This window comes from Pithys albifrons, chromosome 2 (genome assembly GCF_047495875.1).
Source record: "Pithys albifrons albifrons isolate INPA30051 chromosome 2, PitAlb_v1, whole genome shotgun sequence".
In the NCBI taxonomy this organism is placed as follows: Eukaryota; Metazoa; Chordata; class Aves; order Passeriformes; family Thamnophilidae; genus Pithys; species Pithys albifrons.
Genome location: NC_092459.1, coordinates 53,879,178 through 53,895,205, shown reverse-complemented (window position 1 = coordinate 53,895,205; position 16,028 = coordinate 53,879,178). Strand labels below are relative to the sequence as shown.

The window sequence follows — 16,028 nt, the reverse complement described above, 5'->3', positions numbered from 1 at the left end:
AGGACTTCTCTGGGCTGGCTCTGCACTACCACATTAGGCATTTTCTTGCTGCAAAGCAGTATACAGAGAAAATCCATCTATGCCCTAGTATTTACCCTGAAAAGCTTGAAAGCTTCAAATTTGATTGCAGCTGGTCTGCAAAATAATAACTTTGGTGGGGAACAGTCAAGGCATTGGTTTTGGATCAGAACTTCAAAGTAAACTTTCTGATGATCATCTGTTAGACGATCAAGGACTTGAGCAATTACATATCTGGTGGACTCCCTGTCTACAGGGGGGAAAAAACCAGTCTGAAACAGAATATAATTTGCCTGCATTTAATTTTGTCTCCAATAATAATACATTATTCATAAAGTTAAAAAAAAAATAGTTAAGTAAGGTTTTCTGTGAGGCCTTTTATTCATAAGGAATTGAATTAAACAAATGGGATAATTAGGAAAATTAAGGATGAAAATATCAATTCAATATGAGAGAGATGCACACATCGTTTCTCAGGAAATCCTCCTGTAAGAAATTACCAAGGCCAGATTACCAGACACATGTCTGCTAAAAGACAAAGCCAAACCATGTTGGTACTGCTCTTTCTCAAGAAACCAGTCACTGTCAAATCAGCTCCTTCCAAATTCCCACAAGGTCAAGCTTCTGGCTCGAAGTCAAGTTTTCAATCAGTTCTCGGCCCATTTTTCTTCCTGCTTCAGTAGACATAGCCTTTTGCCAGAGCTTCAGCAGCAAACCTCCTTGGAAAGAAACAACATGACATTGTCAAATTAGCATGGAACACATGCAGCTCACAGCACACAAGAGATGGAAATGCTGCATGTCTGCATTTGCCACTCTCCTGTGGACTGTGAAATGTAGACAAAGCTGGAGCTTGCTGCTGGGGTAATAATTGCCTACAAATGTGTAGGGAGACACAGGCCATTCATTCAGCTCAGGATCTTTTGTCCTGACAAAGAACTGGACTTGTTCCCTTGTCACCAGTGTTGCAAGTCAAAATGATTGAAGACTCACGTTAAGGTCTTGGTTCTGCACTTGCACATAGCTTCATGGTTTATGAAGCAGTAGCCCGGTAGTTATAATCAGGCCTGTCTTTTTTTCCTCTCTAAACAAAAAATTTGCACTTTCTGCCAGCTGAGGCCTCAAGCTAAAGAAGAAAATGATCCTAATACTTTTTTTCCAGGCAGTAAGCAGTGGTGATCAGGGAAGTGTGCCTGGCTAGCCCAGGCTAGCATTAGCACCAGTTTCATTGCTCCTCACTCCACTCAGTGCTGATTTTTCTAGTGTATAAAGGGTTGTCCACAGAAGAAATCTGAGGGTAAAACGTCTACTAGAAAGCCAAGAAGAGTTTATTCTCCTGCAAAACATGTTTTTGTGTAAACTGGCAATGCTAAAGAATTGAATTTGCACAGTATGGTACTGGGAAAATAAGAAGTTAAGAGGAGAAGGCAACAAACAGTCCTCCTGCCTAGGAGGACCACAGGAGAATTGCAGTAAAGGTGAGGACAACAGGAAAAGTTTTGAATAATGTGGCCTGTGCTGTTCTACCTTTGGGTATAAGTGAGGGGCAGAGCATAAAAAGTAAAGCTTCTGACTATCCATGAGTCACGAAGCTTTAGAGGTAGCATAGCACTCTCTCAATACAATTCCTGCTGAACTAGCAGAGACAACTGGAGGAAAATAAAGAGTAATCAAACTCTGATTCAAGAAATCAAGTCTCACTCTTGGTTAGGCAGGATCCTGTCCTAGGAGGCACTATCTGCTGTGGTCTATCCCTCTATCTGCTGTTAAGGTTTGGAGTGCCAGAAGGGGACTCTATATCTCACAGGATGTATTTAAAAGTTTGAGGAATCTGACCCTAAAAAACCAGCATGTCGTTTCTTGTCATCTGAGTTTTGTAGCAATAAGGTAGTGTCTTTCAGGCTCCTGCTGAGGCTGTGGATCCAGACACAAGTCAAATATATACTAAAGCTTCTTTTTCTGATCTGCAAATCATCACCGGGCTGAGTTATCTGCCCTATAATTCTCAGCCGAATTCAAAACTCATCCCTTAGAGCAGAGTCAAGAAAATCTCCTCCCTGCAAAGCAATTTCAGGATTTCAGCCATGAACTTTGTTATAGCTGCACCTGCATGAAACCTCATCTCTCTCTTTCCTTCCATCTACCATGTTCAGCACCGATACCACCTTTCCTCTGTCCCTGCAATGCTGTCCTTTACCTGTTGTGCTGCCCTGGTGCTTTTCTATCCCCCTGCTGTCCTGCTGATCATACTTTTCCTTCTTATGCTCCTCTGGTGGAAGTAGGTCAAGAAACCTAAACTGTGGCATAGACTGCCAGGCAGGGGATAGAGCTATTAAGACCCTTATTCAGATTCTGAGGAATAATGCCATGTGGAAGGTGCGAGAGAAGCACTCTGTGATGGGAGGATGCTCTTCTATAACACTCAATAGCTTCATTTCATGTCTTTTTCAACTGCAAATGCAACTGCAGAGAGAATTTTCACTGAAATGTATGGACAGAGAAAAGCATCACAAATGCCATAGCTAGGCATACTAGTTTTTCATTTTTACATTCTCTTTTCATTTAAACGTTCAAAATAACTTTGCTTCATATAGGTCAAACAAAAATAACCAACCCAGCAGTATCTGTGAATGAACTGAAACCTCAGAAGAGTGTAATTCTATGTTACACCACTGGATGGTGATGGATGACTTCTTTTGGTGAAGATCATGAAACCAGCATTGTCTAAGGATACAGTTTTGCTGAGACAAATTATATCGTCTGTCTAATCAAATACCTAAACCAGAACATATATGAACACACAAACTGTTGCTCAATTATCATTTGCCATTTTGTTGTCCAACTGATCTATAATAACTTCAATTACAGCTTTGATGTTTTGAAATTCAATTGGTAAAATGAAAACTAGTGTCTGTGTTTTTAAAGTTCCTTTGAAAACTAGGGGGAAAAAGTAAGATCATCTGCTCCAAAAATGCTTCTGTCTCATGGGAATTCTACATATTGTCAGTGTTATCTCATTGCTCTGGGACGTTGTTTGCTTATGATTGTATTTTTAACTGTTTTACTTTTAGTCTCTATAAAGTGTTTATAGTGCTTTATATAAAAAATTCACTGTATTCATATAGAGAAAAGTATATATAGAGAACAAGATATTAAATACCTACAGACTACAGACATTTGTAGATCAGGCTCATACCTGTTAATTTATTTGCTTTGTGAAGAGTGCTCAGTGAAACCAGAACTTTATTTTGCTGTGGACTAAAGTCACGGATGGATGGGAGGACATCTCCTTCAACAAGCATCCTTGGAGGCAGAAAAGTCTGAAAGTCATTTACAGTCGGTAAATCTGTAGAAAAGTGTGTGGCCCCAATGAAATCTACAGCATTAGACCAGTCTTCACCAAAATCTGCTTCTGGATGAGAGAGATATTTTAAGCTGAAAGAGATGAAGATAAAAAATGTAACAGATAATTGAAATCTCCTGTAGAACACATTAGTTGATCATTTATCCCAAATGTTTTTGTTCAATATAAAATCCTGAGTGGTCTCAGTGCCACAGTGACCTCCTTCAGCACCTTACACCTAATTTCTCCTGGCGTCACTGCCTCTGCCCAGATAAACACAGCTCCTGAATCAGGCTCTGGCTCCCAGAGTGTAATCAGCATCTCACTTTAAGCCAAGAGCCTGCTTGCCCATGGCAGTCTGGGCAGCCATCTCTCACTGGTCATCCCATTCTCTGAGAGAGTGGAAAGAAGAAGAGAGTCAAAAGAGTAGATGCTTGAAGTAAGAAAGCTCATGCAGACTATATTAGGATACTACCCTTCCAAAGAGGTATGGAGGTGGGAAGATCTTTCTTGGTCACCTTTCTCATCCCCTTACCTGTCCTGGAACTTGGGGAGTGCATAAGCGATGGAGGTAACATGTGCCTTCCACATAAGACCGAGGGCATCATCCAATTTGAAAGAGGAGAAGGTTTCAGGTCTCACAGCTTTATGTTCTGTAGATAACAGATACTGCAGCAATAGGGAGGAAAAAAGGCAGAGAATCACAGGGGAGGTTTAAAAGCAATTAATTGTTGTTACTTATGCACATACTTCACAAAATAAGGAGCTTGCAAGCTCAGGGAAATTGTTTTTAAGTAGTTAGAATATACCACATTTGTAAGTAACTATAATGTCTGACACAGGGACAAAAAAGATGATTAATATGGATTTGTAAAGTGAGTACATATCCCCACTGGAGTTAATGGAAGTTGCTGTTCTTTGACTTCAGCAGAGCAAGGGTTTTATACATATAATGTAGGTATTTTATCACAAAAATTTAGTGAACTATTGTATCTGAGTGCTGTGGAAGCTTCTGCACTGAAATATTGGATTTCTTGAGAACTTGTCTGTATCCTTTTGGTCGCTTTCTGAAGATTTTCAGAAAATAGGAAAATTATCCTTAATGGTTATCATTATGGTTATCTGAGGAGTAGATATTTTATAATAACTTCTGAAACATCCATCATAGGAAAAATGATCTTATGAAGACAACTCAAGTCTTGCTCTAAAACCTCCTACCTTCATTCAGAGTTACCAAGAGGAACTCATAATTTAAGCTTTCTGATTTTTATAAATTATTTAATTACTGACAATAATGTTGAGTATTGTATCTATCTTAGCAAATAGTTATTAAATCTATCAAAAATATTGCCATCTTTTGAATTGGGGAACAGCTGAATGTGGAGGAAAGAGAATGTCTACTTGCATAAATAATTGTTCTTCTGAATGAAGTTTCAGCATTTCCATGTTTTCAGATGTCTAAAGGAATAAATGAACCCTACAAAACCAACCCAAGGCTATTAAGGACAGTATTCCATCTCACATGCTTATTTTGTATTGCTAACATAAGCAATATTGGAAGAATACAAAAATAATTGTTAACAAAGCAGTGTCTTGGTTCAGAGGCCAAATTACAGAAATGATCTTAAAGCAAGAAAAAAACCCCCTCCATAATCTGTAAAAATCCTGGTCTTCTTGTCTCTGACTCACTTTGTTATACTTTTCACTTTTCCTGCTTGTTGCTTTTGCATGAAGCTCTTATTGAAAGCAAGCTAAGCTCTCTGAATCTTACAAGTGACAGGAATAATAGTTTTTAAAGGTAATATTCTGGTCTCATTTCCAAAACTATGAGGAAAAAAAAGTAACATTGTTTACTTCAAAAAAAGCTTTCCAGTCATCCATGAGTTTGGGCATGCGAGACCAGCAGTCTGCGACACCATAACAGAAATCATCTTTTCGCTCCTCTGGTGGCAATATTTCTACTTCAAATGGCAACTGCCCAAAGAGGCCAGCCTCCACTGCTCCCAGAAAGGGTATGACAGCCAGATAGTAATTCATACCTGTAACAATAAGGAAAAAGAAGGAGGTGTTAATGACAAGAAAATGAAAAATTCCTGCACAGTAAAATGAGCTCTCACACCAAATGCAACCATTTCAAATTGCCGCTGATACAACTGTGTTCAGCAGTGGGATATATGTACAGAAATGCACTAACAATTATATCTGTATTGATTTAGATGTGATTGCAATGTCCATTTACAAATTGTTCTTTAAGAGTCTTGCACAAGTTTACAGTGTGCTTTAATTTGCAGGAAAGGAGAAAACTACTGAAAAACCCCCCAAGATCTTTGTAGGCTATCATGGACATGACAGGAAAAGTCTCTCAAAATACTAATTGCAAACTAAGTACAGAAAAACTGAAAGGTACTCCACAAGTATTATTTTAAATAAAAAAACCTTCTTCTTCGCATCCTAGACCTATAAGTAATGCAAAGACAAATGCTAACAATATTTTACTGGAAAATAATAATTTTACTTTAAAAAAAATATTTCATTCACTGAAAACTGCTTGAAAATTACCTCAGTTTATCTGTCTAGATTTATTTCACGATGATGACTTTCTTTGTTCTGACCCTTCAGTTGGAGCAGTCAAATTCAGGATGTAGAAAACTCAGGCACAGTTCTCACCTGTGCCAAATCTCGTCTGCAGTGAGAGTGCCCATAGAGCTATTTGACATTCCTCATTTGAAAGGAAGATTTTTAGTTCTCCTTGTAATTGTGTCCCCTTTGTAGAAATAAAGTTTAATAACTTTCAGTGAAGAATAGCCTGCCAGTTGTTCTCTTTTTTGGGTGGGTGCCTCTGAGCTGTTCTGCTGAGTAGTCATTTGCTCATACGTGGTCTCAGGGCCATGGATGGCCCTGGTATGTTGTACACATTCCCAGCAGTGAGGATAAAAATGGCAAGACCACAAAACAAAACAAAGTTGAGCAAGGAGTGTATATATTGGGCTATAGTTCACCAGGGACTGGGTCTGCACAGGAACACTGAGGGAGCTTGGTGTATCACTCTGAGGATGAGATAAAAAAAGGATGGAGTGGCATGGAAGTGCTGCGGTCATGCTCTGTTGAAATCAATACAGATATGAAACAAAGGATAGAGCAACACAGCAGCACTGTGGTTATGCTTCATCAAAAACAATGCAACTAACAGGAACTAAGCCAAAGGAATGATCCAGATAGTAAGTGATAGCTGGACTTGGACTTCTCTTTATTATCTCAAAAATATGTATTACTTTTCACACCCTACATATGCTAATAACTAAAGTCACTCAAACTCCATCTCAACATGAAACATCATCAACTATAACTTTAGTTTTTCCCTTCCCTCAAAGAAAATACAGCTTAAGTGGGGGAGGGAGATCAGAGAAGACCTGTAGATAGTGTGAAGACAAAACACAAGAAGAAGGTTCTGGAACTTCTCCAAGGGGCAGTTCTGAGGACCCCTATGGGTGGATCACAGAGGGAAATGAGAATCATGGTTGGTTGTAGATATCTCATATGTTAATTGCTCAAGAAGTTATAAAAGCCGTGACATCCCTGGTCACAGGTGCGCATGTCTGTGTGCATGTCTGTGTGCATGTGTGGGCTCGTGCATGTAGGTCGCAGACCTTCTGGTGTGCACCTTGAAAGCTTTCAATAAAGGTATACCATCTATCTTTCTCCCTCAATATTGTTTCTGAGTGCCTATTTCCACAGGAATTTAGGCATCAGCCAACAGTCCCATCCACTTAGAGATGTACTAAACATGAGTTTCTGCTTTAAACTAATTCCTGAGTTTGTAAGACTCATGCCTGAGAGGGCAGCTCTGAAGGACAGAGATATCTCACAACAGTAAGAGATATTTCCATACAGTGTCAAAGACTCTTTGCATGTTCTTGTTGCAATAGACGAAATCAAGGCTGAGTTTATACATTTTGTGGAAGCAACAAAACTGATATCAAGCAACATGAAGTATTTAGAGGTGAAGAGCAGGAATGCAAATAATGAGAAGATAAATGTGACAGTCCCTATTCCAGGAAGGTCCCCTGCTTGCACAGGGCTATGCAGTGACCTTTGTTGCTTGCTACTGCATGGGACACTTTCCCGTAGAGCATCCAGTGTTATCCAACCACAGAGGTGGAAACTAAAGTTGGAGTATCACAGTCAGCTTTGGTTTTACTGTGGATTTATAGTTTAAATTTGCTCTGTGCTTGCCCCTTTGTTCACTTGAAGATATATGCATTTAATTGCTGGCTCACAGACAGAAGCTTCATTAAAAGGGCCTCTGCAACAGAGCATTCCTGTGGCAGGGAAGGGACAGAGCTGCTCCCTGAAGCCTGCTGGCAGGTCTGGTGGAAAGGAGGACTTAAAACAGGAGAGCAGGGAAGCTAAAGGAGCAAGGGACAGAAATGATGGAGGGAAAACAAGCTATGGGAAAGGAGAACCAAAGTAATGGAAGAGTCACAAAGATTCCTGCTTGACCTTCTCACACCAAATTTTAGTTTGGAGTGCTGGCATCGAACCTGAACAAATCTGCTCTGGAGTAATTGAAAACTGCAAATATCTACAACTATAGATAATGTCATAGTGTTTCCCACACATGTTTACATAAATTCTTGCAGTGTAAACATTTTTAAGGCTGCAAATTTGGTGATATTTTCCTCCTTCCTCAAATAAATCATCCAGATCAACTAACTTTCATTTATTCACACCTAGGTGTCTCACTGCAAATGTGCAATGGAGCATTACGTAGCACAGAAATTGTAATAGAGAAGTCTAAGGAGCAGAAAGATTTAGAAATGGCCTTCTAGGACATTAATCTTATTTTGAAGAACAGTGTAATAACATATACTTACAGGACCACCAGCTTCTTACAGATTGGCACAGGAGATCTCCATCTTCATAGCCACAGGAAGTCACACCAGAAGGATCTGCTAACCTACCTGAATGAATCAAATGAAATAATACAATAAATATTTCTCAAACTTTTCACACAAGAAATCCTACTGAGAGGAAAAAATATATAGGAGTAAAGCATGCAGAATTTTGCTCAGAGAAGCAAAACAGTTACTGTTGCTCTATTTTGTAAGCTACTGTTCCTAGACTAGTTGAATTTCTCAATGCATCATAATTGGATTGTGTTTCACAGTTTGATTTATTCCTCACTGTAAATGTATTCTGAGAATTTATGGAACTGTTTGAAATCAGGGCATCACAGTGACATTTTAAAGAGATATAAATATACATTCACGAAGAGACATACACATGCATAGGTGATGCACCATTTTCAATAGATGTAGGGCTGCTAGTGCAGAAGAGCTGCTTAATGAGCAGAATGGCACAAATTAAATGTGCTAGTAATTGTCTCATCTAATTGGGTTCTGTGATACAGAATCGCTTTCAGTTTAATCTTGCATACAAACAGAGTCTTACCGTGAAGCTAAGCATGCAAACGTTGTTGTAACTGATTAGCAAGGTTTTCAAGCATCTGTGCTGTAGCAAACATGCAAGACATTTTGCAATTATTCATAACAGCATGTAAGGCATATTTTATTTTAAGCATGTGACATGAAGAAACAGCCTAAATCCTAAAAGAATAACATACCTGTACATTAAGCAGTAAGTAGACAAGTAGTGTGTCAGCAATTCTGCTTTAAGTGCATGCCATGAAGTCACCATGGTCTGGTCCAATGACTTGAGCTATTCCAGGAACTCTCAAACTCTGCCCTGCAGAGCACTTACTCTCTGACAAGTCAGCTGAATAAAAACAGCATCATTTCTGTGAAATTAGAACTAAACCTCATTACCAAACCAAATTTTCTGATACTTTTTCCTCAAGAAGAAGAGATGATCATGAACAATGTACATACAAATTATCCTAATTATCCTTCCTAGACAACAGGACAGAGCTTGTGCTTTGAGACATACTAGCTGCTCAAACTCATGTCTTTCAGTGCAGAGCACTGAGAGCATGAATTTGCAGTGATGAGGATTGCAGTTCAACTGAATTTTTTTAAATGAAAAAATATGATTTTTAGTATTTACAGAAAGATGCTGTTTTTCAGGATTCTACTTCAACAGAGTGCCAAAAATAAGCAGCAATAGATCACTGGTGTGCAAATGAGATTGATGGGAATGATAAAGAATAAGAAGAAAAGGACAAAATGTTGCAAAAGAATTGTGTCCAAGGTTTACCAAGGGTTGTTCGCCTTGGTGTTTTGGGAAGAGTCTTGGGCAGTATCAGTGATAATGATAAGATACGTAGAAATTACTAGCTGCACTTACAGGTCTACACTCCATTTTTATTGTCTCTGGTCCTTCCTATTCTCTGTGTTTAACATGATTGTTATTTCAGTCTTCAGGTCTACTCAGGTTAATCTGTGTCTCTGTATCAACAGTGCCTCCCAGCTTTATGTTATTGGCAAATATGTGCAACCTCATCAGCAAGATTCCTTCACTGATTTTTGTGGAAAGGTTGTTAGTGAAAATGCTAAATGCAGTTGTTCTTATCTTGCTGATGAAGAACTCTGATCAGATCCTTCACTTAGCTGTATACTTCTCTTATCACACTCATTGCTAAATTCTCCTTCAGACGTTCCTTTACCAGATATGCAGTTCCCTGTTTCATCCTTACCTTGTAAAGTATCATTAAAAATTTCCATTCTATTCTTTGCTTTTGCCAAGAGAGGAAATGCATTTCTGGACTTTAATAAAAGTCATAGAAGATATCAAGTTAGCCTGACACAATCTACCTTTGATTCTTTTAAGCTGTATTTTCTTCCTTTTTTTTATTTAGTTCTGTCTTTAAATATCCTTTCCTCTATACTTATTCTGTCTCATCTACTGCTGATTTAAGAGAAATAAACATTTTTTGTCCTTATCCCATTTTTCCTTCTTCTTAAATATAGGTACAATCTTTCCTGCTCTTCAGACATACAATACCACCTGAATCTTTCTTAAAGTTCTTGCTCCTGAATTTGTACTTCTGTATGTGAACTGGAAGTAGAGACTATCCAGTTTCCTCAGTTTGTGTAGGTAGGACTCTCCATCTAGCTTCATCTCCCAAGTGGCAATTTCTGCTTCCACAGTCTCATTCCTAACATCTGTGCTGTCTCAACGTCATTGTCTCTACTGTGAATTTGGCAAATTACTCATTTCATTTTATGTCCATGAATAGAGTATTGCAAATCTTTGTATCACTCTTATTAAGTAATAGCTTCACTTGCTCTTTGTATAGAAACATTTCCATAAAAATATTTTCCCAGTAACATGAATTTTAAGACCAGACAGAACAGTTAAGTCAACCATTTTTGCAGTATTTTCAAAAATCTGTTGTCTTGCACCATGAATTAAATCCTGCTTTTTCTTTTTTTTGTCCAAGCTTATTGAGTCAACATACAAATGCTTCAACCATTGCTCACCAGTTTAGTGCAGCTGACTATCTTGATTAGGTTTAGCCATTTGCTAGCCTCAATATGATATGCACCAGAATTATGTTGTTCTTTATCCCTTATCCTTTTCTCCTTCAACTTCTCTCTCTCTCTTTTTTTTTTACTGTAAAACCTTTCAGTGTTTTTTTAACCTTCTGGTAATATAATTTCAAAAATATATATCCCAGCCTAAGGGCCAAGTCCTATGACTCTTTGTCAGGTGACAGTACACCTTTACCTATTATGCAACCAAATGCAGATCTTCTTACCTACTATCATCCTATTTGGAAATTGCCATTGGAACAAGGCACACCCTCACCTTGTGGAGAGGCCATACTATGTAACTAGATCCTTTACAGCCGGTCACCACTCAAGTGTAGCTTCTGCATCCCGTCATCTTTGTCTCACAGTGGGTCAATTCTCCAGCCATACTTTTCTTCCTCTCCTCTTTTTTGTATGCATAAAGAAGGGAAAGAGGAAGAAGCTTGCCTAATCTTCAGCCAAATTCTTCATGTTGCTGTGTGTTTGCCAACTAGTTCCCTGTTTGGAGTTTGCTTACTACCTCGTTTTCCTCATTTTGACTTAGGAGTTAATTTTCCATTAGGTGTGACTCAATGCTGGCAGCCTTCCTTCACCATCAGCTGCAGCACCTCTGTATTTTTCCAAACCTACTGCTTCAGCCAAACCACCACCTGCTGAAACTACATATTACACAGAATAAAGAAAAAAACCCAATAAGACAGACACATTTGCTTACACCTTGTTACCACCAGACACAAGTTCCTGAAAACATCCTTGACTTTTATTCCCCTATTTCTCTCTTTTCTGGTTGCTAGAACAAGGCAAGTTCAACTCTGGCTTTGAAAGGAAAGCCTCATGGACTGCTGTGTGTGAAGCAGTCTGTGAAAGAATGCATTTTTTTATAAAGCCCCCAATAAGATACCACAACCTTAGCCTTCAGGGACCTGTCACATGTGTTTCTGTGTCTGCTTCCCTGTTCTGGACAACAAGTAAACAAGAATGACTACCCTAGATAACAACAAGCTTTTAGGGGATAAACCATTAGAATGTGGACAAAATTTAAAACACTACAAAACCAAATAAACAACAACCACCAAATAGAGACCCCAAAAGCCTCACAAACAAACAAACCTGAACAAACCTGAATTTTTTAAAAAAGCATCTCTAGAAAATAATGAGGCTAACTGATTATAAACAGCAAATGGAAATAAATTTGCAGAGGGAGATGTGGACTTTCAGCTACCTGTATTAGAAATTAGACTCAAGCCACGTATAGAAGATTGTAATACTAGCAACCATTAACAAAAACTAAAAGCCTATTAACTAACAATTTAAGAACCACCCCACAGAGTTGGGGCCCTAAAATCTCTTTACCATAAACTGGAGCAACTGGGAATGCCTTTTCAAAGATTTACAGCTAACTGGAATATTGCCCATCTAAACCATAGATCTTCTGGCTTCTGACCTCTTCATATTCGGAATTTTAATAGCTATTGCTCAACAAGGCAAGGGTGTTCTCTTCAATCAGCATTTCTTTTTCAAATTGGCAGCTTAGCTCAGTATGTCAAAGTTTATACTCTCTGAGGCTACATTTGGCTTTTGAGGCAGAAACTTTGGAAAGGAAGACTCAAAGCAGATCTGGTAAACACTTTGCTAATCCAGCAGTTTAAAGACATAACTCATACCTGTACGAAATTGCCAGCCATGCTGCAGTGGTAATCCCCAGAGAACATTGCCAAAGTTTTGGGGTCCAAAGGCACTAAAATATTTGTCTGAAGATTTTAGCAAGCTCTTATACACTCCCAGTCGTTCCTGATAATTCCAAGCATTGATGACAATTTTGTTGTCCTTTACTGGGAAATCCAGCAGGTTTTCAGAGGCAAGGTCCCATAGAGGGGGATATTCTTCTCCAGTGACCTTGTTTTCACTCCATGCTGTGGTAGTCACAGGACTCAGGGTAAGAGTCACTATAAGAAGAATGAGTTGGCCAAGGCAGGACCACATTGTGGAGGTTTGTGACCCAGGTGTTTGTGGCTGCAGGGTTTTTATCAAGGAAGGTGAGGGTTGGGCAAAAAAGGGTGACTCATATGCAGAGGTCTCCATCGCCCTTCCCTCTTCCCAGTGACCCTGACATGGAGTTGCCAGATTAGCAGCTATGAGTAATGCTCTGTCCTCTCCATGGAATCTAGGGAGAAGGAGCAGATGTTTAAGGGGAACCAATCTAATCAGAAAATGTTCAAGTCTGTGCTGCCCATGATATATACCCACCCTTCCAAATGGCTGATGTGCTACAATACTGATTGAACAGCTGCATTATAAAACTTTTTGTTGCATTGTTTCTTACTATCGGCTTTCCCTTCTCAGCCTAGTTCCTTCTGGTAAAAAAGAGGCAGAAATGCCACAAAGCTCCCCGCAGCACACACACAAAGCAGGGTTGGGCTAGACCTGAGGTACTCTGAGGAAGGCTCCAGGTGCTGATACAGTTTCAGCAGTGACACGTTACTGGCACTGCCATTGACACCTTTATCTTTTGGCCGTGTAACCACTGCCTGCAGCCTTCAGGTCAAAACAGTGTTGGAAGAAGCCAAATCAGCCTGTCTGCATGTCAGGCAGCACCTGTCTGGCTGTAATTTTAGTACTGATTTGTCTTGTACACAAATGGTCATCACTATAAAGTCCTAAAGTCTCCTACTAAACCTCCATGTACTTGTAGACTGCAGAGGGAATACCAAGGCCAAGCCTCCACTGATAAAAGGGGTGTCTAAGTTACACTCCAACAAAAGTGAAACTGTCCAGCTGCCTTCACCTCACCTACTTCTAGGGCTTCTAGGACTTTATAATCTTCAGCTGCTTTTTCTCAGATAAGCAATAGTTACAAAAGAACATTCAGCAAACAAACACATGGTTTGTTATCTCTGTAGTCTTTTATTTGCATGAGAAAAATTGCAAATGTCCCTTTTCTTTGAAGTAATTCTGTGAGTTTAGGTTGGGCTTTTTGTGCCTAAAGTACCTTAAATCCTGGATGAAGTAAGTCAAAACTGGCTGCAAACCTCTGACAGTAAATTTAAAGGAAATTTTTCTGTTTAATTCCAAATTTTTCCATTTTCTCTGTGTATTAAGGAGACTTTCTAGTAAACAGCATGATTTTTCAATGATCATTTATTATTTTTGGCTCCACTACTGAGAAAAAAACAAAAGCTTTTGAAATACAGTGTTCAACAGAGAATAACACAGATCTGAGAACACTTTTCCTAATCATGCTTCCTTGAAGAGGTTTCAAATAATCAAGTTGTTCTTTCATTAACTTTCTGTGAATGGGATTTATCCAACCTCACTGTGGGCATTTAAACATTAACTGAGCCATGAAGATTCCCTCGACAACCAAGTTAGATAATCAAGCATGTTCAGAATGTAACTCATTTAAAACACACCACTAAGAGATGTATTGCTCCTGACTGACTATAGAGGTAGTAGAAATGACCAGTTCACCTTTAGACATAGAAAAAGTATTTTTAGACAAAATAAAATCAATACTGTTTTACGTACTTTTCGGAAAAAAATTTTTGAACTATATTCTGAAATAATAATTTCAGAAATATTTTCAAATGTACTTTTTTCTTGAAATAAAATATTCTCTTAAATAATCCTGAGGATAAATGCCAAGAACTGTGTTGATTTCAGATATATATATGCACATATATTAATATATATATTAGGCCCTAATTGAGGCAATGGGCAGTAAGTCTCCCCTAAAAAGGAAGAATGCTGAAAGGCATCAGCTAGGGCTCAATACATGTGGAAACCTGTGACTCTATGAAATGAAAGGCACCAAGTTCATAATTGCACTAGGGCAGAAATTTTATTTGGGAACATGAAGGAATGTGTAAGAATAGTTGGCTTTTTTTTTTTTCGACCAACACTGAAAGAAGGGTCCAAATTGGAAGCCTAAATGCTTTCTGCTTTTCTATAATCAAGGGGGAGAGTTTGAATTTTATAGTGAGAGCTATCATCCATTTTTATTACATGAGTGATTTCATTTAAGGTAACTAAGGTAAAGAGAGGTGAATAAACTTCTTCACTTTCTTTTATTTTTTGCAGATACATCATATATTTACATCCTCATGGCAGATGACATGTAGTAAATTGACTGGTTCCATGTTTGTATGGAGCTTTATTGTGCATGAAAACTGTCCTCCTCTGCCATCTAGAAAGGCAAACTCTATTGACCGGTTTGGGCAGGCACAAAAATATTAATTACTAGCCTGAATGCAAACTCATACTTTCTCAAAAGACGTATAATACAGACTTAAGAGAAATTAGTGATATAATTCTTGCCTTATATCAATTTTTGAGCTATTTAGTAGGAAAAAAATTGTCTTATATACTAAATGGTAAATAAGAAGACTTGAATATATCTACTTAGATGGACTCTGAGGAATTTCTTCACTTTTAAAATTCAGCTTTTTGCCTTATTATGGTAATTAAAGAACTTCAAAAACCCAATTAATCTTTAAAGAGTCTATAATAATTTTTAATAATATAACAAAAGAATTCTTCCTGAAAAATATTATAATTAATTTTATAGCTCCTACTCCATTTTTGCATTTATCTGTGTCAGCAAAGAAGTTGCTGAAGTTTCTATAAGACTTTAAGAACAACAGTTTTGTTTTGAGACATATATAGGCTGGTGTTTCCAATTTGGAATCCAGTCCTGCTGGTTTTGGTGTCCTGAGGGGAATAAGAGTAGGATTCATTTGCTATCAGTTAGCCTTGAGTCCTGTTGATGTTGTTTTGAGTCATAGCACCCCTTCAGGGCTGCCAGCATTTTAAAAAAGTGGAAGATTAAGGAATACTTCTGGTAATCTCTGCACCACTGTTCTATTCACCACTTCCTTAATAAATACCTTACCAGTTACTCAGTAAGAATGTGCTTAGACAGACATTGCAATAGAAGCACACACTGGAAAAGCTTGCAGATTATGATAGATGGTAATTTCAGGTCCAATACACAATTGTTGTCAAGTTTCAAGAGGCAACTCTAGTTTTCAGGTGGGCTACAGATTTTTCTTCAAGATAACTGCAAAAAAGTTGGTAAGCATCAATTAGATTGATTGAAATGTCTACAAGTAAAAATGGCAGGTCTAAGTCCCCAGACCATCAAAACATAAAGTTCCTTAGTCCTGAGGGGATACGCCAAG

General features: G+C 38.4%; 1 protein-coding gene across 1 annotated transcript; it reads right to left on the bottom strand.

Moving 5' to 3' along the window:
• Window positions 1-301: 301 nt before the first annotated feature.
• Window positions 302-12,836, bottom strand: C2H6orf58 (chromosome 2 C6orf58 homolog). Its single transcript, XM_071547905.1, has 6 exons — window positions 12,516-12,836; window positions 8,236-8,322; window positions 5,216-5,400; window positions 3,897-4,030; window positions 3,215-3,453; window positions 302-737 (listed from the first exon to the last, which is right to left on the bottom strand). Exons 1-6 carry the CDS (start codon window positions 12,832-12,834, stop codon window positions 604-606), a joined length of 1,098 nt encoding a protein of 365 aa, XP_071404006.1. The 5' UTR covers window positions 12,835-12,836; the 3' UTR covers window positions 302-603.
• Between the last annotated feature and the right edge of the window lie 3,192 nt (window positions 12,837-16,028).